Source organism: Puma concolor, chromosome C2, assembly GCF_028749965.1.
Source record: "Puma concolor isolate L17-30 chromosome C2, mPumCon1.1.hap2, whole genome shotgun sequence".
Taxonomy (NCBI): domain Eukaryota; kingdom Metazoa; phylum Chordata; class Mammalia; order Carnivora; family Felidae; genus Puma; species Puma concolor.
This window is the reverse complement of record NC_141675.1, coordinates 75,267,855-75,294,899: the sequence shown is the minus strand read 5'-3', so window position 1 is coordinate 75,294,899 and position 27,045 is coordinate 75,267,855. Positions and strand designations below refer to the sequence as shown.

At 38.3% G+C, this 27,045-nt stretch overlaps 1 protein-coding gene across 4 annotated transcripts in view; it reads left to right on the top strand.

The window, feature by feature from the left end:
- Positions 1-1,267: 1,267 nt before the first annotated feature.
- DCUN1D1 (defective in cullin neddylation 1 domain containing 1) overlaps positions 1,268-27,045 on the top strand; it is a 34,733-nt gene continuing 8,955 nt past the window's right edge. Inside the window, exons 1-4 of one of the 4 annotated variants that reach the window (XM_086674812.1) lie at positions 1,268-1,382; positions 17,218-17,434; positions 19,127-19,295; positions 21,529-21,659. In XM_086674812.1, coding sequence (XP_086530938.1) covers positions 17,260-17,434; positions 19,127-19,295; positions 21,529-21,659 — 475 coding nt within the window. In that variant the 5' untranslated portion in view covers positions 1,268-1,382; positions 17,218-17,259. Of the gene's footprint in view, positions 1,383-5,777; positions 5,936-6,089; positions 6,241-17,217; positions 17,435-19,126; positions 19,296-21,528; positions 21,660-27,045 lie in introns of those variants that run through there. The other 3 variants (XM_086674810.1, XM_086674811.1, XM_086674813.1) reach the window with 3 other exon arrangements.

The window sequence follows — 27,045 nt, the reverse complement described above, 5'->3', positions numbered from 1 at the left end:
TTTTTTTTGCCAGTTGAACTACGTTAGCTTCCCTAATACTAAATATTTTTGTACTACTATTGGATATATATAGATATTTCAGGTTTACTTTGGTTTTTATTTATTTCCCGGAAGTAAGAGTGCTTATTTCTCCCACTTGTGAAGCATCTATTTCCAGTGGCCAGACACTGTGTGGGCCTGTGCTGGCCAATATAGTAGCCATATGTGGCAACTGACCACTTGAAATGTGACTAGTCCAAATGCAGATGCACTTTAAGTATAAAATACATATCAGATTTCAAAGACTTGCCATGAAAAAAAAAGAATGTAAACTACCTCAATGTTTTATATTGAGTACATGTTAAAATGCTGATATTTTGGATATCTTAGGTTAGATGTTAAAAACAAAATAGGTGAAGCCTGTTTCAGGCTTTTAAATGTCACTACTAGAAAATTTTATTTTTTCTAATTAAAGTTTATTTATTTATTTTGAGAGAGACAGAAACAGCGTGAGCAGGGGAGGGGTAGAGAGGGGAGAGAGGGGGAGAGAGAGAGAATCCAAAGCAGTCTCCATATTGTCAGTGTGGAGCCCGATGTGGGGCTCGAACTAACAAACTGTGAGATCATGCCCTGAGCTGAAACCAAGAGTCAGATGCTTAACCAACTGAGCCACCCAGGTGCCCCACTACTAGAAAATTTTAAATTTCATATGTGCCTCATATTTGCAGCATGCATTATACCTGCCATACAGTGTTATTGTAGGTATTTCATACACTTAGAAATGAATGAATGAGTGAATGAATGAGACAGGCTTTGTGGACAGCTCATAATAGTGGACCAGGAAGGAATCAAACAAGCATAGGGTTTGATTGAAACTTTTTACAATTCAACCCAATCTTTTTATTTTGTAATTGAGAATACCAAGTCCCAGGGAAATGTGTATGCCTTCCGTACTATCCACTGAATAAAGACAGGAAAGCAAGGTGTTGGTTCCACACCAGCATTTCCACTAAGGCACACGCCTTTGTGAGGATACCAAAAGTATCAAGGGATAAACACTCTGGATTCTAGAGGACCATCTACTGTACTACCTGTAGAATTGTTTCAGTCTTTATGATTTTAACAAATTTACTCTCTGCAACTGACCAGAGTTGTCCAAGACAGACACCCAGGCTGAGCTGCGGTCTCCTGTAGGAGGGACCAAGCGGGGCTGGGCAGGGAGGTGCAAGATGGACACCTCAGGACAGTGGGACATTGTGACATCATCAGTGATGGTCTCAGGTAGTTTCCCATCACTGGCCCTCCAGTCTCAGCTGTTACTGCAAGTCCATTCCTCTACCATGAGTGTGGAGCAGCTCAAATCAACAGATCCACATGTACCTTGAGGTGACAGACTGGCTCTGGTGAATACCCCCTTTTGTAAATTTAGAGGTGACCCTTTTGTTGGCTCTTTTGTGTGAAGGGGTCAGTGGTGTTCATTTTTCTAGGGACAGTCCTTAAGTTTCCTTCTTTTGTTCTGATTAAGGATTCATTTTTAAATAGTTCAGAATGTGGGGGAAGAGTCCTAGGCAGTCGGTCATCGCTTTGGCTGCACTGAAAATGCTTACCAGGGAGGGAGAGTCAAAAGGCTTCCATCTCTTCCCCCACTCTGATGAGTTAGGCGTTAATTTGCAACCATGGCTCTTATATTAGACTTTTTGCAACTACAACGAGGGCCCATCCCTGCCCCTGAGGCCTCATCTTGTCTGCTTCACCCTTTAAAATATTATAATTCTGGATCAATAAGACCTAAAGGCCACGTTTTACTCAAATAGGTTGTATTGGTCAGTCTCATTTACTCTTACATATTTATAAATAGGCGAGCTTGAATTCAATAAGCACATTTATGTAAATGTTGGGCAAAATTGAGTCCACCCAAGTTAAGTGTGGGAGGGTGGTGGCTGTGCGTCCCAGACTAGTGCCTTTGAACTGTAACTATGTATACATAGTTACCCTGCAGGCTTAATTTTAGCTGGATGAACTACCAGAAATGTTAGCAATCTGTCTTTTCAGATTACTTTTGCTCTTTCTCTTTGCTAAAAGACAGATTTTTAAAGTATGGAACCTTGGTTTCACATGTTTCTTTAAACAGAACTGTAACAATTTTTATCAGCGAATATATATATATATCTTAACGTGAATTTTTAAACATCTGAGGCAATTCATTTTCAAATACTTGCATGTTTTACCTTGAAAAATTATACCATCTACAGATACTCTATATTAGTCTACGTAGCTAGAGATGTACAGTGAATATATATTGTGCATGTACTTTGTGTGTATGTATGTATACATATATATATATACACATACACACCATATATGTGTGTTATATATATAGATGTGTGTATACACACACACACACACACACACACACACACACACACACACAGGGAAGGAGGAGAGTGGATTTCAGCTAGATGGTTCCATCTTATTTGTATTGAGATTGTCCCTTTGAAAAAAATCTTTACAAATTCTGTTCTTAACAAAAACCCTCAAAATCTTAAAAATTTGAAATCTCATGACAAAAAAGTAATACAAACATGTTAATGAATATGATCAAATATTGTAATTTATACTTTATCTTCAGGACTTTTCCATTTTAAAAATAACCAGGACAATTTTAACAAATATATTTTTCTCAGTAATGATGACTGAGTAATAATCCTCCATTTCACATTCAGTACTGTAGCTTGTAAGTGCAGTAATGGGTACAGTTGCTACTACATTTACCATCTGACCGTATGCTATAACATACATCTGCCAAGGAGGACAGACATTCCATTACAATAATAAACAACATAGGCATAGTCTTAAGGCAAATCAACAGATATCAGATATCTTCTTTCTTTTATCTGTTATCATGTAGCACATACATCTGTCATATGTGTCAGGCACTTGCTTTGACACTGAAAAAGATGTACGCAACTGGGTCTCTCACCTGGAGGAGTCAGGGGTGGTGGTCGTGCAGATAAATGATTAGCATATGATGTCAAGATGTTCTAAGTGTAAAAGAAGTGTATACAAGGTGTCATAGAAGTGCAGAATGAAAAAAATAATGCCTAACTGCTGGAATCCAGGAATGAGGTCAGGAGATAATCACAGAGAAGATGGTTTTTGAATTGAGTATGAGGTCTTGGTAGGAAATACAGAGTGGTAGTTAAGAGAATAGTCTGTGGCTAGACTATATGGGTTTAAACTCCAGCTTTACTACTTACCAGCCAAGGAAACTTAGGCATGTTATTTAACCTTTCTGTGCTTCAGTTTTCTCCTCTGTAGAATGGGCATAATCACTGAGCATAGCTCATAGGAAAAAAGTGAGGATTATGTGAGTTAGTGTGTGCCACGGGCTTAGAACAGTGCAAGGCATGACTTGGAAATTCAGAACATGGCAGAACATGGAAAGCCCTTAATCAGTGTTAGCCCCTATGCCAGTGATAGCAGAATAAGAGAAAGCAAGGAGACACAAAGTAGTATGGCAGGCTTGGCTTGTTAAAACTGAAATATGAGGTGTATTTTTGTAGAAGGAGGTGGGAAATGACAAGATAGGTGGACAGATTAAGGGGAGAGAGCCTCCTATGTCACACCAACGAGGCTCACGTTCATGGAGCCAGTAGAGAATTTTAAGGAACAAATTAGGTTTTGTATTATAAAGAGATAACTCTGGAGCAATGGGGAATGTATAGAGGTCAGATTAGCTAAGAGATTATTGATGAGAAAAGATACAATAACGGCTCTTGCTGAGGGGTGGAGGATAGAGTGGAGATTCAAAGTTATATTTTTGAGGTAAAATTGATGAGAGTTGTTAACCGATTAGATTAAGGGAGATGAAGTAGAAGTAGAAGGAGTTGTGGATGACTCTTGGACTTCTAGTTTGGGTGATCTGGTAAAAAGACTGGAAGAAAAGCAGGCTTGGGGATAAGGTTTTGGATTTGTCAAGATGGATGGGCCTATGATGTGACCAAAGTTTAATGTTTAGGCCTGCCACTCAGGAGCTGGAAGTCAAGATTCAGTACTCCTCAAGATCTAGGTAGCAGTTGACATGTGGGAATGTGAGTGCATGACACAGGTTATACACAGCAAGAGATTCAGGGACGGTTCTGGAACGTTGCACAGCCAAAGAAAGCTGAGCCAGCAAAGAAGAGCGGTCACAGAAAGAGGAAATGTAGAAGAAAGTGGAAACATGGAAAATGATGGAGAAGGAATTCAAGGAAGAAATGTTCAATTGCACGGGGGGAGTCAGAATGAGAACTGAGAATTGTACTTCAGACTTGGCAAATAGGAAAAAAAGCTGAAGAAAACCTGTGAGCTATTATCATAGTGAAGTATAACAGCATAGGAAAGAGATACAGTGACTCCTCTTCATTAAGACCCTAGATGTTAATATTTCCTCCAATCTAGGTGAATACCTGGAGAACATCCTTGGGTGTGGTCTGGCTTCAGGCTTGGTGCATGAGGCAGATCTGGCCTGTCTTCACCAAGCTGTTTACCCAAAACCTAGCAAGGAGCTGTGGTGGCCAAAGATCTGTTTTGGTAGAGTTCTGGGAGCTCCTGATACATGGCTGGCTCCAGGAAGTGTTAAGTGGCCCTGGGAAGTTGCCAAAGAAGTTCTGATGCTTTGATAAGAACTTCAAAACTGTGAAGTTGCAGGGTTGATCTGGTAGCTTATGCCTGTGTTGGGGGGACAGGGGTGTTGGTGAGGATAGTGATAACAGGTTGATTCCAGTTGGTTCTTTTCTGAAACACATCCAAACTCTTGGCTCAGTCTTAGATGTGATTTTCTGATTGTTTGTTTCATTACCTGTTTTCTTATTTCCTTCCTTCATGTGTGAAAGTGTCTCATCTCTCCAACTGGATAGTCAATTTCTTAAGGGCAGGGATCACACTCCAAAGAGTGTTTTGAACTCCCTTCAAGCACATTCCCGTATTTGACCCCCAACTCAGAATGCTGGTATTCTCAGCCTTACCTGACTTAGTGCCAAGAATAGGTCAAACCTGGACAGTCCACCTGGAGTGACGTCAATCCCCTCCCCGCCCCCCGTCAAAAAAAAAAAAAAAAAAAAGTTCCACAGTTACCTCCCAAAACTTATCCTAGTAAGGTTGAACTGAGGGAATATTTAGAGCAAGCAGTAGATGTTGATACTGCAACTTCTGCCACTAGTTGCATGCATGGGGCCTTCTCAGTCCTTCTGGCTGAGAGCTCCAAGGCCACTCCACTGGTTTCTCAGCGGACACTAAGGTCTGGGAAGAACCTGTGCCATAAAGGACATTACCGCTCCCATGAGGCTAGACTAAGTTCTCCTCTCCTCTCGTATGTCCACATGGGGGACCTGATACAGTCCAGGGGCAACTGTGGGGCAAACAGGAAAATACGAGGTGGAGGTGTTTTCACTACTTTCTTCCCTTTTGAGGGGTGGTCTTGATGGGAAGCGGTGGTTTGGGATGGATCTAGCCTAGCCCCTCAGTCCTATCCCTTCCAGTCTCCCCCATCTGCTCAAGTTACTGAGCAGCGCTCATCCTCTCCTCGAGTTGGTGTACCGGCGCCGTCCGACGGCGGAAGGAGCGCGTAGGAAGCGGAGGTGGGTGTCCTCCGGCCCCCCACCCCGCCGGAGACCGCCCGGCGCGGCGGGAGGATGTCGGCGCGCGGAGGGCGTGCGTCGCCCCCCTGCCCCGCCCGCGCCCCCCGCCCCGGGGGACCCCGCGCCCCGGGGAAGCCCCGCGCGGGGTGCCGGACGCCCGCCCCAGTCCCTCCGCCTCCCCGAAGCCCGGGGCTGCCTCCTCGGGCCGCGCCGGGGCCGTCCCGCACTGCGCATGAGCGGGAGCCCGGCAAGCCCGTGAGAGGAGCCGCCGCTGCCGCCGCCGTCCATTCGCTGCGGAGCCGGAGGAGGAGGGGAGAGGCCTGGAGGACACCAACATGGTGAGGCACTGCGGCCGCCCGCCCGCCCGCCCCGCCGGCTGGGGGCCGGCGCAGCTGCGCACCCCCGCCCCGCCGCCCTCCGCCCCGTGGCGACCCCGCCGCCCCGAGCCTCCGGCCCGCGGCCTCCGTCCGCTCTCCGGCGGGGCTCTCCTCCCCTCCTCTCCCTTCCTCCTTCGCCCCTTCCCGCCCGGGCGCCGCCGCTACGCGAGAGCCGAGGAGGCGGAGCGGAGCTGGGCCTAGTCGGGAGCCCCGGGAGTTTGGGGCGCGGGGAGAGGCCCCCAGTGCCCCTCGCCGGCCCGGCGCGGGTGAGGGAGGCGTTGGGGCGGGGGGAGGGGATGGGGCAACGGCCCTGCCCTTGCCGGGCCCCCTCGCCGGCTCTATTGTGTCTGACCGGGGTCCGGGGTTCCGGGTGAGGAGCCTCCCCCCGCCCCGAAGCCGGGGCTTCCCCCTCCGCCCCGCCGGCGAGAAGGAAAGACTTTCCCGGCGCTCCTCTCCCTCCTCCGCACCCAGCTCCAACACCCCTCAAGTCTCCAGGCAGTTTCGCTTGGGGCGGGGTATCAGCCCTTTTCCTTTCTGCATCACCTCTTGATGCGCCCCGTGCTTTTGGAAAAGGAGAGTTTAACTGGCCAGTTGGTGGAGGTTATAGGCGCCTCTCCGCTGAGAACATGAGAAACCGCTGAGCTTAGGGGACGTGGGGGGGGGGGGGGGCGGGGAGTACGGAAGTGCAACCTGTTCTCGTTTCATGAAATTAGGAGAAACAGACTTGCTACCTTTTGAGCACATGTTTTATTTGCTTGGGGTGGGAGGAGTAATTGCTTTATTATGCCAGTTAAAGACATTTGTGATTTTTTAAAAAACAGTTTGTCAAGTTATTCCCCCTCTTCTTTTTTTGTTTGGAGAAAAACTCGTCTTAGCAGCTTGAAGAAGTGGTAGTCAAGTTATCTGTTTACATTTTGGTAATCATGTAAATAACTCTGTTTCGTTCTCTGTTTTTTAGAAGTGAGGTTTGGCATTATAGTCTGAGCATGAGTTGAATTCCATGCAGGTTACTGTATGAATAGACAGTAAAAATGATATTGTTGTCCTTTTGCTCCTGGGGAACATAAAGGCCTCTTTGAGGAGGGCGTATGTGTGTGTCTGTGTTAAGGGAATGCCCCAGTATCTTTGCTTTTAGTTGGTCTTATTTCTGCTGAATGACACTTATCTAGCCCCAGCCTCCAACTTAGCAGAATTTTGGTATCATGTACGGATATGTGGTTATAGTTTGTCATATATTCAGAGGTAAGTTTCATGAAAATTTGCCATTTGTATTTGTAAGAAAACTTTGCCGTGAAGTCCAGGTTAACGTTTAGAGTGATTTTGCAGTGTTGAAAGATCTGCTGGGGCATCTGAACAGTTTCTAAAATTTTTAAAGTATTTTGATGGTCACAGACGTTACTCCTGAAGTTTCCAGGCTCTTGGCATGTAGATGAGTATTAAGTTTGAAGTAATGAAATGTAATTGCCCGGTAAACACTCTGAGAGAGCACTGACTTGTGCTCTGTTCATAATACTCTGTAAATCATCAGCATCCTCTGGAAACAGCTCTTGATAATGCTCATCACCTGTTCAGGAATTCAGGATTCATGTGGTTCATGCAAGAGTTCAGCTTGGATTGGAGCTCTTAAGCTTCTCTCCTTTTGTTAATATTAAATTAGCTAGTTTTGGAACTTAGCCATAACTCATCTAATTATACCAGTAGTGGCAACGTATCACTAATTTAAAACACTTTCTGTGGCTGAACTCCGATCATGTCACTAGAATTGTCTTGGTATGCTCTTGTTAGTTAGAAACGAAATCACCATGTTCTCTAATAGAAGTTAGGCCATAAGAATTTTGTAGTTAAGTTTTTATCATAAATATATAATTGTTTGTTAATAGTTTTTGGGCTATTGTTTTTCTGTGTATTTAGCTAGGCTTATTTCTAGAAGGCATATCGTCAATTCTAGGGCAGGCTTAAATGATGGGATATCTGAAATATTTTGTATAAAAAAATTGTTCAGTTAACCTGACTACTTAGACCAAAAATAACCCCAAAACTAGACAATATTCTATTACTCCTGAAAATATTTTTAGAAGTATTCAAAACTTCTAGGTTGTTTTCTTATTTGTAAGATGACAGGATTGAATTTGATGATTTCTAAAGTTCTGTTCAGCTAAAAATTTTTATTCTAATTTCTGTTAGATGTGTAAAAAGTATGTACTTTGTAACCTACTAAATTTTTATAGATTCACGGCATCATAGTAGGAGTCAGAACTGGTTCCAGAGATCATCTGTTTTACTCCTTTTCCCTTCTACAGAAGAAGAAATTGAGGATCAAGGAGGTTTTGATTTTTTTGTTTGTTTGTTTGTTAGAGAACTGAAACTTTGCTCCTGGTTTACTGTTTCCCCCAGTATTTGTAGTATATGTAATCTTTTAACTCACATGAAATCTAGAGAAATTGTGAAAATTGGATTTGAAATTAAATTACATTATTCATTTAAGCAGAGGAAAATCCATGTATTATTAATGAATATGTTAAATAACAAAATTCAAATGGATGACTAATGGATGTTAATTACAGTGCTTTTAATGGCTTTCTAAAAAATGTGTGGACTTTGAAATTTAAGATTATATTTTCAATAAATACAGAGTTTATGAGTCCAAATGAATGTAGCCCTGTTTAAGGTGTCTGTTTAGAACTTGTTTCACATTATTTTGCATAGGCACAAGTAAAGGAGGGTCTTAATTCATTTCAGTAATTACTTATTGAAACACTGTGTGCCAACCACTGTTCTGGGAACTGGGAGTGTGTGTGTGTGTGTGTGTGTGTGTGTGTGTGTGTGTCACTGAAAAGATGAAAATCCCACCTCTTGAGAGGGCTACGTTTTAGTAGGAAGACACAAATAATAAACATAGTATATCTTTTTCTTCTATGTTAGAGGGTGTTAAGTGCTGTGGGAGAAAAGCAGTGTTAAGGAGGGGAATTGGGGGCACAGGGGTAGTGGTGTCTGCACCAGTGATGAGGTGAATTTTGAGCAGACTAGGAGAGGAAGGATTAAGCCATGAAGAAATGTGGTAGAGAGAATTTGAGGAACAGTGAGACCAGTGACTGGAGCATTGTGTATGGAGGAAAAGGGCATATTGGGCATTGGAGCTGATGCGATCTGAGCGGGAAGGGGTGGAAATGGGCATGGTTGGGAATTGTAAGGATATTGGGTGTTTACTCCAAGAGAAATGGGAAGCCGCTGAGAGATTTTGAGTGGTATGATAGACTATTTCTGTTCTCCCATAGTGTCGGATTACAATATTGTAGATAATTATTTTTTAAAGCAACCCATATTTTTTTAAAACAACCCTTTAAAAAATAACCCTTATAGTTTTCTTTACCATGTAGCTTCTGTGTAGGGGGTTTTGAATTCTGTTTAAGATGACTGTCTCATCTTCAATAAAAACTAGTTGACCATTGAGTTTACCTAACCATACTAGTTAATAAAAACGAAACCTCTTCCGTAGATTGTTTTAGAATGTGTTCTAGTAGTTTGTACGAAGTTTAATAACTATATGCAGAAAATTGGACCTTTGGGGAGAAAGAAGGACATTAACATTTATTAAGAACATTGTGTCTGCTAATCAGACAATTTACAACTTATTAATCTCCAGTCTATGAGGTGGATACTCTTACCTCCTTTTAATGTATCTGGAAATGGAGGTTTACTGGTTCTAAATTATTTGACCAAGGTAAAGAGCTAGTATGTGGCAGAGCATGGTTTAGAAGCCTGGTCTCTGATTAACATACTTTGTTTAACCCTCCTTTTTTTTTTTTTTCTTTCTTTTCTTTTTTTAAACTTAGGCACTCTTTCAGTATAGGTGTGAAATTTTTGATTAGTTTCATTCTTGTTTCTTCCCTATCATATTTTGTAGTGACCTAGTTTTTTTCTGTATCAAATGAAATGATCTGATGTAAACATCTAAGTAATTGAAAAATTAACACTCTTTTGGTACATACAGTAAAAAAGTTGAAAGTAAAATTAACTCTCGTGGTGGTGGTTTTTTGTTGTAAGTTTTAAAAAAGCTGAACTTATTTCAGTCAAGTGGCTGTTTCCATTATTGCCTTATAGGTTGGGTCAGGCATAATGAAAATCTGTGAGAAAACTTCCTTTTAAATTTCAGTGTGTGGTGTTCAAGTTGTGATAGCATTAGCCATGACATTTGATGAAGAGACATAGTTCCAAATAGGATTCAGTTGCTTTGTGGACACAAATAAGCTCTTGAATAACCTGCTGACTGTCTAGTTTACCTACTCATTTTAGGTGTACACACCCCACCTAAGAAAAAGCAAAAACAGAAGAGAAAAGTGCCAGTAAAGCATTTTTCATCACTTTATTGAATCCATTTTTAAGTAGTTGATACCTAATCACTAACAGTGCTTAGACTGCTTGTTTGTATTGTAAAATTTTAAGAGAGATCTACTTTTAGAGTTCTTTAAAGAATTCTGTTGCATTACACTTTTGAATCCCTCAACACTGAACATGGCATTCAGCAGCAGATAAATTGCTGAAGTTCATGGCCCATATCTTTGTTTTATTAGGGTATTTTCATTTCAGTAAACATTTAGAGTGCTCATTTATTATTCATAGGATTCTAATATTTTTGGATTTAGGATTTGAATAGATACCAGATCTTAGAATTAGGAGATTTCATTTTTCAAGGATCATTTATTCTCTTTATGAAACAAATATCACATGACTTTTTAATGCTAGTCATTATTATAAGTTATTTAACTATGGAACTTTTAAAATCTTATTTAATTCATTCTTTGTTCTTTTGTTTTGTTTTTGCCTGAGTAATCTTTTTGTTAATTCGAGATTTCTTTAGAGAAGATGTTTATGGAGAGGAGAAGTAAGTTTAAATTAGCTACCTTGACTGCTTGTTAGAAATTCCAGTAATAAGATTGGGAGAATCAATTGAAATATGATGGCTAACACAAGTATTTTAAGGGTGTTATTTCTATCCTGTTCTAGATAATCAGGATTTAACAAAAATAACTTTTTAATAGTCAAAACAGTTGCTAAAATCAAAACATTTATTCCATTTACAGTGGAAGTCATCTTTTGAATAATCTATTAATTCTTAGGTGAGGAGGAGAAAATCCTTTAAATTTATATATTAAAAAAATTTTTTTTTTTTTTTAAATTTTAAGTAGGCTCCACCCCCAGTGTGGGCCTTGAACTCACAGTCCTGAGATCAGGGGTTGCATGCTTGACTGAATGAACTAACCAGGAGCCCCCAGAATACTTTTTTTTTTTTAATTTTTTTAACTTTTTTTTTTTTTTTTAAATTTTTGAGAGACAGAGACAGTGTGTGAGCAGGGGAGGGACAGAGAGAGAGGGAGACACAGAATCCAAAGCAGGCTCCAGGCTCCAAGCTCCAGGCTGTCTGCACAGAGCCTGATGCGGGGCTTGAACCCACTAACTGTGAGATCATGACCTGAGCTGAAGTTGGACACCCAACCAACTGAGCCACCCAGGCACCCCAGAATACTTTCTAAAAACCTATGAGGAAAATCATATAGAACCAAACAAAATTTAGCAACATACAAAACCAGTTTGAATCTTACAAATGTACTTTCTGAAATACTTTTTACAGTGACTTGCTATTATTTGAAACATCATTGACTACACTATTACATAGTATATTATTCCATGTTTGATTTAGCATTGGTATAAGCACCTCTTAGAGAAGAGTTTGTCATTGAAAGTACAGGAAGGTTTTTGGATGAATGGTAAGAGGCATAGGCCTAACCATAAATAATTATTCTAAACTGCAGATTATAATTTAAAATAATACTGGTTTTTGATTTGCTGAATATTTGAAATTGTACTCATTTGCTTATATTTTGGGGGCATAATCTATACATGTATTTGTATTTTCTCTGGGTTTCAAGCCTTGTCACTGGAAAAGGAAATCCTGAGTTTCAGTGCCCCCCCCCCCCCAGTTTTCCATCTTTGTACATTTAAAGCTGTAGATTGTGGTTATCTTTAAAAATAGACTATGACATGACAATAAACATTTTTCTTCCTGTTGAATTACTTTTTTAAAAAAATTAACTTTTCTTAAAAAATAACCCATCACCCTCTTCTCCTCTCCTTAAAAACTTCTAAAAGGGAAGTTTCATCCCTACATTAGCCTTTTAGTTAGGTTGTGAGGGAATACTTAATGGACAGTTTTTTAGTCAGAATGCAAATTGTTTACATTAGAATGGGGAAAGGTCAATTGATTACTTATTTAACTTTTCCATAAAAATAGGTGAAGAAATCCAGCTCACAATTCCCTTCCTCCTTCCAGTTCACACATAATTAGTCAGTGGTTGCACTTTTGCACTTTTTGTTTTCTCTTTCACTTGATGATAATATAGAGTAAATGGAAAGACTGCAAGCCTTTGAAGCCAGACACCATGGTTTCATTCCTGGCTCCACTACTTTTTATAGAAGTCTGTCCTTAGATAAATTGAACTCTGAGGCTTAGTATTCTTATTGGTAAAATGGAATCAGTGATAACGACCTTGAAGGATTGTTAGTAATTTAAATGCCTAGCACAGTGTTGGCACCCACTAGGAACTCAAATGTTAGTTGCTAGTTTTCTGATGATGATTGTTAATCATATTTTTCTATTTGCATACAATTATTATTTTTTCTCTGGAGTATTCTTCATGGATTTGAAAGGACTCCTTACCATATATGTGCCAGGTACAGTTCTAAAGAGTTTAGCCTGAATTTACGTAACCTTCACACCCTGTTTACAGATGAGGAAATTGAAGCACACAGAGAGAGGTTAAGTAATTTTCCCAAAGTCACACAGCAATTAAGAGGCATAGGTGGGATTAAAATCCTGCCAGTCTGGTTTGAGAGTCTGCACTACTCTACACTAATCATATATTGCCTCTCTGTGCAGGTAGAGGGGAAGAGGATTTCTAGCTTCTCCTACCTAGATTCTTAGTCTGGCTTTCCTGCAGAACTTTGCCCCTAGGTGAAAGTCTTCTCCAGGAGTGGGTAGTCTCATAAGTTGAATTGATTTTTTTCCTTGCACTTTTGACTTCAGACCTGTAATTTTATGGAAAAGTCTTTCATAGATGAATGGTTTGGGATATGGGTAACGTTTGGTTATATCTGCTGAATACTATGTATCATACATGGAAGGTATGGTTTTTCTGGACTTAAACTAGCTCTTCTAAGTTTCAGGTGAAGTTAAATTGTTAATCAGATGGTAAACCCATGAGAAGCTATACACAGCTGTTAGAACTATGGGTGATCATTACAGTGTTTTGATTTTTTAAAGCATGGTCTTTGGGAGCTAGGTTCATCAAATCCTGAGAGAACTAGAATTGAGTTAGAAAACTAATTCATTTAAAATATAAAGACCTTGGTATTTTTCTTTTTGGAGTTCAGACTGAATTTGAAACTTTAAGGGTGAGAAGTTGAAAATTCAGAATAATAGATATAAATGTGTTTTAATTTTTTGCTTAAAAAATATTGCTTAAAAGCATTTCCATTTTGGAATTGTTAGGACTTAGTTGACTAGGAAATACTTCTACATGTTCATTATTTTTATTCGTGGAAATAATAAGAGGAATTTCTTAACATCGTGATCATTGTTATTTTTATTTGTGGAGCATTTCTGTCTCCATTCTTCTATCGCTATAGACTTTATAGGATCAGTGGTAAGATGTACTTGACTACATGATAACTTGGCTATGTCCAGAGTATTGTGTTTATTGTTTTCCAGATAAACTGTTATTTTAAATGTGATTCATAAATTTCTTAAAAAATTTTTTTCATACATTGAGTGAAAAAAATTGCAGACATGTGCTGGATTTAAGTATTAAACAATATGTGTTGATCACCACATTTTTTATTTTGGAAAGATGAGCAAATAAGTGCTTTTTACTGTCCAGATTATAGTAATATTTCTAACTTTGGTAACCACATACAATTGTAATTAACTTTCTGTTACAAAAGACAACACTTCTTTTTTTCTATTCCCCTCCCCTCTCTCCTCCCTGCCTCCATTCTCTCTCTTTTTTTGCTAGAATTAAAAATAATCAGAATATATCCTATATTTCATACATTTTACTTATTTCAATCTTGAATTTCCTTGAAAATTTGACAATATTTAGATAATTTTCATATTTGAGTACTGAAGATTGTATTGTCTCATCTTATTTAATGCTTTATCTAGTGTGTTCCTTTTAAATAAATCTTAAAGTGAATGATATATACTTATGAGTGCTGAATCATTGTAGTTGTCACATGTTTTTGCTCTTAGGAAGATCCCCACTGCATTTGTAGTAGAAATAGAGAAAATCCATCTGTTTTTTTCTTTTTCAGTTTTCTGTCCACCCTCTTATCCCCTATGAAATAATTTTCTTTTTGCTGGCTAAATACCCTTTTTCTCTTCCTTAAGTTGATAGAAATTTAAACCTTTGATGCCATACTCAAAATCAGAAAACTTTGCCTGGTACTCCCATGTAGCCTGGGAAAAAAAAGTAGGAGTGTTAGAGGGCTCTAGAGATGTGGGAAGGGGCAGCTGTATGTAGTACACTTTAGCTTTACTCTAGGACAGCCTTTGAGATTACGGAATTGAGTGGATCTTCCCTAGTAGAGGGGAAACACATGCTTAAGATTGATTCTAGGCACAGAGAACTGAGAGAAAAATGGTAAGAGTACATTTTAAGTACAAAAGGGAGGGTACTTACCAGACTTTGCAGGAATGGAATTGCTTATTGCTTCTTGGCCTATCAGGAACCCATCCAGTCAGTTCTACACCAGGTATCATTCATTAGCCTTTATGGTGTTGAAAGTGGATAGCTGCAGCCCTTTTTCTTAAAATGTATTGATATTGCCCCACATACTAGAAATTTAAACCAGTTAAAATAGTTTAATTTACATGTAGGCATAATTTATTACATATACTTTTTTTTCAAATAAGATATGGAGTTAAATGATTCATTTGTATAATTTTGTTACTAGTTTGTGTGGGTAAGATGATTTTTTATCTTTGTTCCCCCAATTTTCTAATATCTGGCACTATGGCAGGAAGTCATTATAAGCCGAACAGTTCTTTTTGGCTTGCAGAAGTGACTTAAGCTATAGTTCTCCTTGCTCTCTTCAACAAAAATGTTTCAAATTTCAGAGAGCAGAACACTGAATTTAATACTGTATGATGAAACTCCAAGTAATCCTGATTATTTTTCTGCCTCCAACTTTTAGGAGAATGGGAAAAAGTTAATACAGAGAGGTTAATTCAGGCTTAATTAAAAAGCAATTTCCTGGATGCGGCCTGTGTACTTCCAGGTTAATTTCCCAACACTTTGTACAACATTATACAGTGGTCACTGATGATCGTAGTGACCGTCAGATACTTCCCTGTTCTTCAAAGAAGGATTAAAACATATGTCAGCATACTATATCTCTCAAGAGCAAAAAGCATACTCATTTTAAAAATAGTTTTTAATAACAAATCAACGTGGTTTCCTATAGGACTGGTATCTTCCTTGGCATTTGATTTCATTGTGGGTTTGTTGCAATTGAATAATAAATCACGAGGAGACATTTTTCAAAAGCAAAGAATCCTAGACATCTGAGAGATGGGTTGTATAATGTGGTACAAATTATCTGGTCTCCAGAGTTAACTACTAAAGTTATACTAAAGTTATTACTTTATTAGAGTTATTACTAAAGTAACAGGAAGTTAGTGAATTTGTAGTTTCTTTAATGGAGAACAGAGGTTGAAATTTTAATCTGTAATCCTAAACAATAACATATTTACAGAGAGAGAAGAGTGTGGCTGACAAATCAGACTCCAGGGCATAAACAGTTTTAATACTGCAAGACATGGGGTTGGTTTTCATATTTGATTTTACATATTCTTATTTTTACTCTGTAATAGTAGTCTTTTCTTGAAAATCTCAAAGGGCTTATAAATATGTACAGCATGCAGTGTGGTTTATGGAAAGATTACCAAGACTCAGATTCATGACATCTTTCTGTTCATGTCCCATTTCTACTAATAATAACCTGGGTGATTTTTGAACAAATTCCTTAACTTTCTGGGTCTCTTTTCTCATCTGTACAATCAGGGGATTGAGGTTTGTGATCTATCAGTTTGGGCTAGATCAAAGATTCTGGGGTTCTCAGATGTGTTGCTTCATCTACAGAACAGTTTCTATCTATTAATGTGTGTCCTACTCATGTGCTTTTTTTCCCCTTCCAGTAGTAGCTCGGCAGGAACCCAAGTATTTTGCTGAGAGATGGTGTTAAGGACTTGGTAGGGGGGAGAATAATAGGAGGCTAAAATTGCACAGGAGTAGACCAGATTGGGGTGGGAAGGGAGGGAGAACATAGTTCTTGATACTGGGAGAGTAGTGGGTCTAATTGCCCTGCTTTATTTTGCTTAGGGTTCAGGTCAGATGAGAAATGAATCTGTGTCAACATAAGGCAAGTGAGAAGAGGTTATTACAGTATAGAGGCTATTTGGAGAGTGCCTCTGCTAGGCTCAGGCGGAAGGAAAGAGGTGATTCTTTCAGGGGCAAAAAGGAAGACTTCTATTAAAAATTACCTTCGTTGGAAGGATCCAGGGTACTTGTTCATATTTCACTGCTTTCTATTTGAATGCAAACATGAGGAAATTCTCTTGATAATTATCTTGGTTCCTGAACACCGCCAGGAGAAATGTAGGGTACTCATATTTCGTTGCTTTTTCACATTTGGTAAAATAGCAAGAAAACAAGGGGGCGGGGTTGGGAGAATTGTACCCTCTATCCTTTATAATGGGTTTTAGGACTGCAGCTAACACCTGTTAATCTCGTTCCCTGGGGTCAATGACTGTTCTGGCTGGCTAGATAATGTCACTTTCTTCCCCAACACTCCTTCTGTATCCCTTTAGAGCTTTGTGCTTGGTCAAGATTGTGAGAGTAGCTGTACTTCCCTTCTAGAGCCTTTATATATGTGATCAGGATCCACCTTTAGGAGAAATGTAGGTGGTTGAATTTCCTTTACTTTTTAATTTTTTTCTGTAAAATAATACCAAATTTTGTGTTTCACATTAAAAAGTTTGTCTTTTTGATTGACAGATCAAAAATAAATCTCAAAATATTTTAATATTTTATGAGGAAAAGTATTAACTAAGAATGGTCAGCCATATAGAAATATTTAGTCATCTGTGATTTTATGTAGAGTTTCAATTTATTTTCTGGTTTCAATAGAACAAGTTGAAATCATCGCAGAAGGATAAAGTTCGTCAGTTTATGATCTTCACACAATCTAGTGAAAAAACAGCAGTAAGTTGTCTGTCTCAAAATGACTGGAAGTTAGATGTTGCAACAGACAATTTTTTCCAAAATCCTGAACTGTATATACGAGAGAGTGTAAAAGGATCATTGGACAGGAAGAAGTTAGAACAACTATACAATAGATACAAAGGTGAGTGCTTATGACTAAATGTTTTGAACCAGGTTTTCCACAGTTGCATGCTTCTTGTGAGGAATCAGACATACATAGAATATAAATTGGGTGGATGTGTTCTACAGAGCTCTGTAGATCTTATAATTACTTCAAGAGATCTGAGAGAAATTACTTTCTTTTCACTAAAATTTCTTCTTAGCCTCTTTATTTCTTCTTCCCTTATCTTCCCTCTTTTTTTATCCCCCATGATCCAATTTGAAAATAGTGACTGGGGGCCTGGATTTTCCCCCTCATTTTTATAAAACTCAGCTGAACCAATTTTAAGAAAACCTGCATAATAATTTTAACAACCTTTGAAGAATTATATTCACTTTTAAAAAGTTAAACAACAGGGGCGCCTGGGTGGCGCAGTCGGTTAAGCGTCCGACTTCAGCCAGGTCACGATCTCGCGGTCCGGGAGTTCGAGCCCCGCGTCAGGCTCTGGGCTGATGGCTCAGAGCCTGGAGCCTGTTTCCGATTCTGTGTCTCCCTCTCTCTCTGCCCCTCCCCCGTTCATGCTCTGTCTCTCTCTGTCCCAAAAATAAATAAACGTTGAAAAAAAAAAATTAAAAAAAAAAAAAAAAAGTTAAACAACATATAATGAATAAAGAAAAAGTTAATAGTTTCTCCTTCTTTATTTTCCTCAGGGAACCAATATTTAATAGCCTGGTGTAGGTCCTTCCACGTCTTTTATGTTTATACAGAAATAGTGTACAGTTTCTTTCAAAAATTTTCCAAAAATGGGTTTATGTTTTATCCTTAACTCACCCCCCAGAGTCAAAAGATATGCATGTTTTTAATTCCTAGAGATGTTATAAAATCACATACAACCACACACTATATGAGTGCCTCTTTCTCCTTTTATTACATTAAAAATTTTTGCTGTCTGATGAGTAAATATCAATAATTGAATTTTTTCTTTAATTTGGACAACAGATGCGTATATTGTTGAGATTGGGATTGAATTGCAGAGTTTACAGTTTTTCTGATTTTCTCTTAAGAAATGATTGTCATAGTAAAATGAACTTTGCTCTAAGAAAACAAATTCTGTACATAAAAGTGTTAATTTATTGAAATAATTTTTGTTAATGTTTATTTTTGCAAATGAGCAAGCGAGCAGGGGAGGGGCAGAGAGAAAGGGAGACAAAATCCCAAGTAGGCTCCATGCCATTTGCACAGAGCTCTATGCAGGGCTCGAACCCACGAACTGTGAGATCATGATCTGAGCCGAGACCAAGGTCAGAGATGCTTAACCAACTGAGCCACCCAGGTGCCCCCATAAGTGTAAACTTAGAATGCCTACTTAAACAAAATATGGATATGTTCAGAAAAAAATCCTTTTTTCCTGTACAGGAGCATCTGATTTTCTGAATGTGTGTGAGTATGGGACATTCTTTCACATGATTAAATGAATCAGTGAATAAGTGGAACTTTTAAATATCAAATGCCCATCTGTGTGTGTGTGTGTGTGTGTGTGTATCCTCCTGTTCATCTTAAGATTGCTAATTAAGGGACAAACTGGCTTTAAATAATATAGGGGGAAAATATCTGTTAGAATATTATCATTTCATATCTCTGATCTATTGTGATTTTTTTTAATGGAATAAAAAACATTACTTTTTCTGGTTATAGGCATAACACTAATTTAGTATTGCACTGTTATTTTTAAAGATCCTCAAGATGAAAATAAAATTGGAATAGATGGTATACAGCAGTTCTGTGATGACCTGGCACTCGATCCAGCCAGTATTAGTGTGTTGATCATTGCGTGGAAGTTCAGAGCAGCAACACAGTGCGAGTTCTCCAAACAGGAGTTCATGGATGGCATGACAGAGTTAGGGTGAGTATATTATTACCACAGGAAATTAGGTATATTACTATGAGAATTACTATGTAGAATTGAATTGTGTTGTGAATTTTTAAATGTCAGTTCTAAAATTTACCAGCCTACAAACATTGGTATAAATATACTAGTTCCTTCCCATGTTACATAGTTTTCTGGGTTTGTCAAGTTATCTGTGTAGTTCAGCCTATTCCATTTGCATTATACTTTTATCATTTGTTTGTAAGGGGGAGGTTCATTAGCATTAAAATAAATCACTATGCTTTAATATTTAACATTCATAAGTGAAATGAGCAAGCTATAATTCATTTCTCAATGTGAGGTTCTGTGAACTCTGAATTTATAAACAAACTCCTAGAATGTAAAATCTTGGAAGTTATAATCACTTTTTGTTCCACTTATACCTTGACAGCTGATTAGCTAAATGTCTTGGGACCAATACATTAAAAGGTCATGGGTAGAGATTTTACTTACAGTGTCTAGTTGTCTCTATTTAATGAGAATATGAAAAAGTATTCAGTCTATGGATGGGTAACAGGCTGCCCTTTCTGTTTTTAGTGGATGATGAGTAATAATGGCTAACATTTGTTGAACATTCATTTTATTTCAGGAACTAATGCTAAGTTTAGTATTTCACCTGCCTCCTCACAACAATTTTGTTAGAGAAGTTGTGTTTATAGACCCATTTTAGAGATGGGGAAAGTGAGGTACAGAGAAATTATAGAATTAGGTGAGGATCTAATTAAAGATTAGAGTCAGGATTTGAACCCAGGCATTCTGATTCTTGAGCCTGAGGGACATTGTAATCAGTCAGGGGTCCAGACAACACAAAAACCATGGCAGTAATTTGAACAGAAAAAATTTTTTAAATCATTGTATTGTGTAAAAGGGGTAAAAAGAAAACTCAAAGGTATAACAGCGGTGGCAGTTGCAAGAAGCTGCTGCCATCCTTGTGGCTGAGGGAAGTGAACTAGGAAGGAACCTAGAAATCCCTGCAAGGCTGAGATTTAGACCTCCAGAGGAGAGGGTGTGGCTGCTGCAGGAACACGGTGCCTGTGATGCTTGCTTTGCCTGCCACTCTGGTAGAGAAGAAACTGGCTAGAGGCCACTTGCTGTGGAGCCCTGTGAGTTGCCACCATTGGTGAACACTGCTGGGAGCTCCGAGCACACTCAAACCCTTGCTTTCTGCAGAAAACAAACTGGGATAGGAAAAGGTCCTTCTTCTTCTTCCATCCATTCATCGCCCTCTATTGGTAGAACCTACCAGTGAGCCAGCTCTAAGAAAAACTGTCTAACGATTAGTAGTCGACTGCAGATAGTCATGAAATAGGGCAAAGAAGGGTAGGTTTAAAGCTGAGGAGCAATAAATTAATAGCTGGCCTAGACACTGTGTTCTACCTCCCAAGCCAGTCCTATCCTGAACTTGTTGGAATTTTCTATGCTAGGACAGGTTTCATTAGAACTCCTTTTCCATTTGAAACTGAATTCACATAAAATGTAATGAACTTCCAAATCAGAATTGTCATCTACAAACTAATGAGCTGGAAGGTGTTCTAAAGAACATAGAAGGGAAAATAAAAGCAGAAATGATTAGAAGGAAAAAGGGATGATGGGTTGGTGGAATTCATACAGAGTATTTTTGCCCTCAGGCTATTTTATGGAAAGTAAGATGGGTACAGAGACCCTTTCAATTCCTTGGAAATTGAACGCAAGTGTAGAAAAAGCTTAATACCAATTTGAGATAACCAGTTGGAGATGGAAGGGGGCTCAGCTGATACTTACTATTAGGCTTTGTATAACAACGCATTTTCAAGGGAATGCTTCCTTCCTCACCTAAGCAAGTGGTGAGGACTTGGACTCGTGACTTGTTACCATGTAAAGAGTATCCGCTACAGTTTAATCTAATGATTGTTACGGTGATTACTGTACATTCTCATTTGTTCACTGCCGCTGACTCCTACAGTTTGGGTGTGTTGATAGTCCAGTGAATTACATAATTGGAAGTAATAGCTCATTTCTTTTAAAAATAGTAATTCTGATATTGAATCACTCCAGACCTTTTCTTCCTCTAGCTAACCCCATTCTTGTTTATGTAATGTAAAAGGATGAAACTTCAACTAACTGATTTTTTTAAAAAGTTCTGTGAAATATAAGCTGTCATAGGAGTAAATTTAGTCCTTAATTTATAGTGAAAAAGCTAATCTTTTGTACTCTTAATTTTACAATGTAGATGTGACAGCATAGAAAAACTAAAGGCCCAGATACCCAAGATGGAACAAGAATTGAAAGAACCAGGACGATTTAAGGATTTTTACCAGTTTACCTTTAATTTTGCAAAGAATCCAGGACAAAAAGGATTAGGTAAGAATTTTTAAAAATTATATTGGTGTCTCAAATATATTCAAATACATTGATGGTGTCACTTTTGTAGTAGAAAGTTTTGTGTTTTGAGCATAAAGTCATTGTGAAAATACCAATTATTGGAAAACAGAAACAATGAACTTCTAGTTAATCAGAAAATACCATGGACATTCAATAATAAGTTACCCTGGATACCATATCTGAACTACTGATTTTTTCTTGAGAACTGCAATATAGAAAATAATTGTTAAAATTCTGATATACATTTGTACATTTATCTACTTATATCTATTTTATATATTATCTAGAAGATCTTATAGGATCATAGGATCATAAGTTATTTCAGCGTGGATCTGTAGAAATGGCATTGTAAGATTTCTGAGTCATAGAGTGCCAGAAAAATCTATTCTTTTTGGTTAGGACTTATTTAGAAGCTATAAGAAAGAATAAAAGTGATGATTATCATTTATAATCTTATCCAGAAATCTTATCCATAATCTTCCACTGTTAACAGTTTAGGTCAATCAATTTATGCTGTATGTAATATCCATACACTTGCTTTGGGGATGGCTAGGGCGTATGGAAGTAAAAGCTACAGTGTAATTTACAGTTTACCTAGAAAGATTTAATGATAGGTAAGACACAATAATAAACGTGTGTGAGAGTGTGTTAGGTAAAAGGAGAAATGAGTAAAAGGAGGAATGGGTGGGAAGTGCTTCCTGGGCAAGATGGGATGTTAAACTAAAGGATATGGTATTTGGCTAGGCAAGGGAAGATAAAAGGTGTTTGAGAGGGTGGTTAAGAATGAATGTCTCAAACTTGAGAAATAAGCTTGGCCTCTTTGTAGAAGAGAGAAAACACTGATGTGATGTTAGTGGGAATGCTTATTTGGAGATTAAGTTGGTGAGATGTAAGGCTCGATAACCAGAGGCTTCTTTTATAAACAGGACAGAAATGTTTAAATTGGAATTTGTGGACAATGAGGATGCACTGAAGATTTTGATGATGGCAGTATCTTCCATTGAATGTGCACTTGCAGTGTGCCTGGCAGTGTGCTAAGTACACACGCTTCTTCATTTCATGTTTAGCGGTTTTAAGAGTTATTCTTTCATTCAGTAATTCATCACCTGGCATGTGCCTGCCAGATACATACTCATGGAGTGCAAGCCATTTTTTTATCCTTATTTTACAGATGAGGAAACAGGCGCCAGGAAGGTTAAATTACTTACCCAGGGATGGAAGTGAGTTTCCTTTTGATTTTGAAGATACAGTAGTTGGAGAGGCTAATAGGGGCCTCTTGTACTAATCCTTCTTTATATTTTAAGTTAGAGGGAAAAAGCATTGAGAAAAGGACTATGTGAATAGGGATTATACCGAGGAAGTGGTTGAAAGCTAGCGAAGAAGGGATAAATGTGCAACATTAGTGTTGGAGAATTGGCCTGAAGAGTGACTGAACATGATTGAATTGATTGAAGATTTACAAAATATCTGTAAAGCAAAATGACAGATAATGAGCCTCATTTCCAACTGATTCTTCAGTTTAGGTTGAATTTTCTTCTTGCAGGAAACTACCTAATTTTGTAGGCAAAATAAGCTGGATGGTTAATATGTCGGGTTAGTTTCTTTATTATCTGTGACCATCAGTTAACTGGGCTGTTTTTTTCTAGTTTCTTCCTTCCTTCCTTCCCACAAATAAAAACTGATTACAGGTTTTGAATTTACATGTATACACTAAAATAATTATTTTTGTTGTGTTTAGAAAGGTAGCATAATATTTTGATAAGATTAAACAAAATGTTACAAATATAAAATGTCGACTTAAATGGGCTGAATCTATTTCGTTAGTTATGTCCCCAACCCTTATTGGAGCACAGAAATAATGATATTTTGGAGTGAATATATAGTTTTGATACCGAATCTTAGTTTTTATTGTATGTGGTAAAAATAAAGCAAAAAAATTTTTACTAGATATTGGATATATTAACATATGATAGTAAATTGGAATTTTGGATTCTAGGGAAAATTGCAAAAAAGACTGTACAGAATTAGATTTAAAAATTTATTTTATTACCCAATAAGTATTGAGCTTAAGAAAATTGTATTAATTGTTTAATGGGTATGGAGTTTCATTCTGCAGAAAAAAGAGTTCCATTAATTGGTTGCAGAACAATGTGAATGCACCCAACACTCCTGAACCATACACTTAGAAATGGTTGAGATGGTAAATTTTGTTATGTGTGTTTAATCCCACATTTAGAATTTAAAGAAAAAATAGAATATATAACACAGAGTGAGTCCATGTAAAATATGGACTTTAGTTAATACTTGTATATCCACATTGGCTCATCAGTTGTAAGAAATATACCACACTAAAGCAAGATGTTAAAAATAGTGGAAAACGGGGGGTGTGGAGGTATACGGGAACTGTCTGTACTTTCTGCTCAATTTTTTCTGTAAGCCCATAACTAAAAAATTCTTAATGTAAAAGAGAAAAAAATGTAATAGACAAAACCTAATTTCTCCCTTTGTTTTGCATTGGTGTTGTGTGTCAGGAAATGTAATGACTTGCTTAGTTGAAGAACTTAATTAAAAAGAAAACAGTTTTCTTGACAGCCTTTCTAAGGGCTCACAGGACTCTTAAATTACAGTACTTGGCAGGGAAGAATTAGAAGATCATAGGAGAGGAGGTGAGGCCCAAAACACATTGGCAGAGTGACAGTGACAGCACTGTGGTTTATTTATAAATAGCTGTGCTAGTTATAATGAGAGCTGGTGTTTTCCATATTTCCTCATTTTCCTTGACACCTGATTTCCTTTGACACCAGGATAGGGTGCTTCCTCTGTCACCGTCTGCTTCAGTCACCTGCCATTTCTGGTAGTCTTCTGAATCTTAAATTAGAAAATTTATGAAATACCTTTCAAACCTATCCAAAGTTGCATCCATAGCTGATGCTCATTTAGTTTCTACTTTGGACACACATTGTTTTAGGAAGTGGTCCATTCTTGTCACAGAATACTCCTACTTCTTACCACACAGTTCTTCCTTATGAAGTGAACATCTTTCTTCCACTGCGCTTATTTGTCCTCCCCTGCAGTACGAGGAAGTCTGACCATCGAAAGATTGCTGTCACTTACCCCTTCTTTTTCTTCCGGGTCAACATTCCAATTACTTTAACTGTTCTTCATTTGAGAAGAGCTTTGTTATTCTTGTTACTATCCCCTCTCAGGCACATTTCCAATTTGTCAGTTTCTCTCAAAATAGACTCTTACTTAAAGCTGAACGTAATACTCTTGAAGGAGGTTGTTTGTAATAGAGAGCACCAGGACTCTGTTCTTTTTTGTGAGACTGTCCATTCTGTTTAGTCAGAAATTACATTTGTTCTTTAGCAACCATGTCATGTTTAGGACACTCCTGAACTTTTATTAGACTAAAGTTCATAGGTTATTTTCTTGTGAACTGTGGTTCAGCTAGAATCTTATACCTGTGCAGTTGATTTAAAACATTTTAAGATTATTTGCTAGACATTTACTTTATTATTTAGAAATACTTTTATAGAGTATTTTTAAAGCACATTTTCATCTATATAATCCCATTTAGTTCTTGTAAAAGCCGTTTGAGCTAACTGAAAACCTGTTATCCTTTTCATTGTAAAGATGGAGAAATTCATGGTCAGAGAGGCTGACTTATTAAATTAAGGTCACTTTAGAGTTGGTAGAACTGGGACTCAGTCGCTGATCTTCTGACTCCATATTCTATATTCTTTTATATTATGTTGTGCTACCTGAAGATATTTCTAAGTAAACAAAGACATTGTGAATAGGATTGTTAATCACCATTCCATCCTCTCATGAGTTGGCAACATTTTGTTTCCTTTACAGACAATGTTTGGATCCAGTCTCAGTTCATTTCCATGTTCATTCAGACTCAGTTCATCACCTTTTATGAAATTCCACGTTGCCCTTGTGGATTTTGCTTGACACTGGGATTACCTCTGTTTGCAATTTTAATTTTACTTTAAAGGGCTTAAGAATTCATTCTGCAATATCTCAGTTTTAGGCAATGCTGTTATTTGCTTGTCTCTTTTTCTCTGTCTTTTCCTTCTAACTATTGTTGTTGCTTATTACCTAATTGCTCACTTTGCTCTTTTCCTATACTGCTTCAGAATCTATAAGACTACTTTTAAAAATTATTAAAAATAAATAATAGTGATAGTAAGGACTCATATATTTATTTCCCACTGTTCTCGTTTAATTAACTCGTATTAACTCGTGTAATCCTTACAGCAGCCCTGTGAGAGTAGGTACTATTACCTTTATTTAAAAACAATTTTTTTGGGGCGCCTGGGTGGCGCAGTCGGTTAAGCGTCCGACTTCAGCCAGGTCACGATCTTGCGGTCCGTGAGTTCGAGCCCCGCGTCGGGCTCTGGGCGGATGGCTCAGAGCCTGGAGCCTGTTTCCGATTCTGTGTCTCCCTCTCTCTCTGCCCCTCCCCCGTTCATGCTCTGTCTCTCTCTGTCCCAAAAATAAATAAACGTTGGAAAAAAAAAAATTTAATAAAAAAAAAAATAAATAAAAAAAATAAAAACAATTTTTTTAATGTTTGTTTTCGAGAGAGTGAGAGAGCAGGGGAGGGGCAGAGAGACAGAGAGACAGAATCTGAAGCAGACTCCAGGCTCCAAGCTGTGAGCACAGAGCCTGACATGGGGCTCAAACTCACAAACTATGAGATCATGATCTGAGCCGAAATCAAACGCTTAACCAACTGAGTCTCCCACGGGCCCCCTATTACCCTTTTTTTAAAAGAAAAATTTCTTTTTTTGACGTTTATTTATTATTGAAAGAGTCAGAGTGTGAGCAGGGGCAGGAGAGGGAGAGGGAGACACAGAATCCAAAGCAGGCTCCAGGCTCTGAGCTGTCAGCACAGAGCCCGACGTGGGGCTCGAACTCACAAACTGCGAGATCATGACTTGAGCTGAAGTCAGACGCTTAACTGACTGAGCCACCCAGGCGCCCGTACCCTTTATTTTAAACTGAATTGTAGAGAGGTGAACTCAGTTACCCAAGTTGCCTTAGCTAGTGGTAGAGTTGGGATTTAAGAGGCTCAACTGTAAACTCCTATTTTAAACCACTTCTCTTTAGCTAGGCTGTTCTCTTTGTCACTCAGGCAATTCTATCTAAAGGGCAGTTTTTCCTATACTTGTGGCAACTGACATTTTATCCCTGTACAATCTTTTTCTTTTTTTTCTTTTCTTTTTTTTGAGAGAGAGCAAGTGGGGGAGGGGCAGAGAGAGAATCCTAAACTGGCTCCGTACTGTCAGCTCAGAGCCTGATGTGGGACTTGAACTCACGAACTGTGAGATAACCACCTGAGCTGAAATCGAGAGTT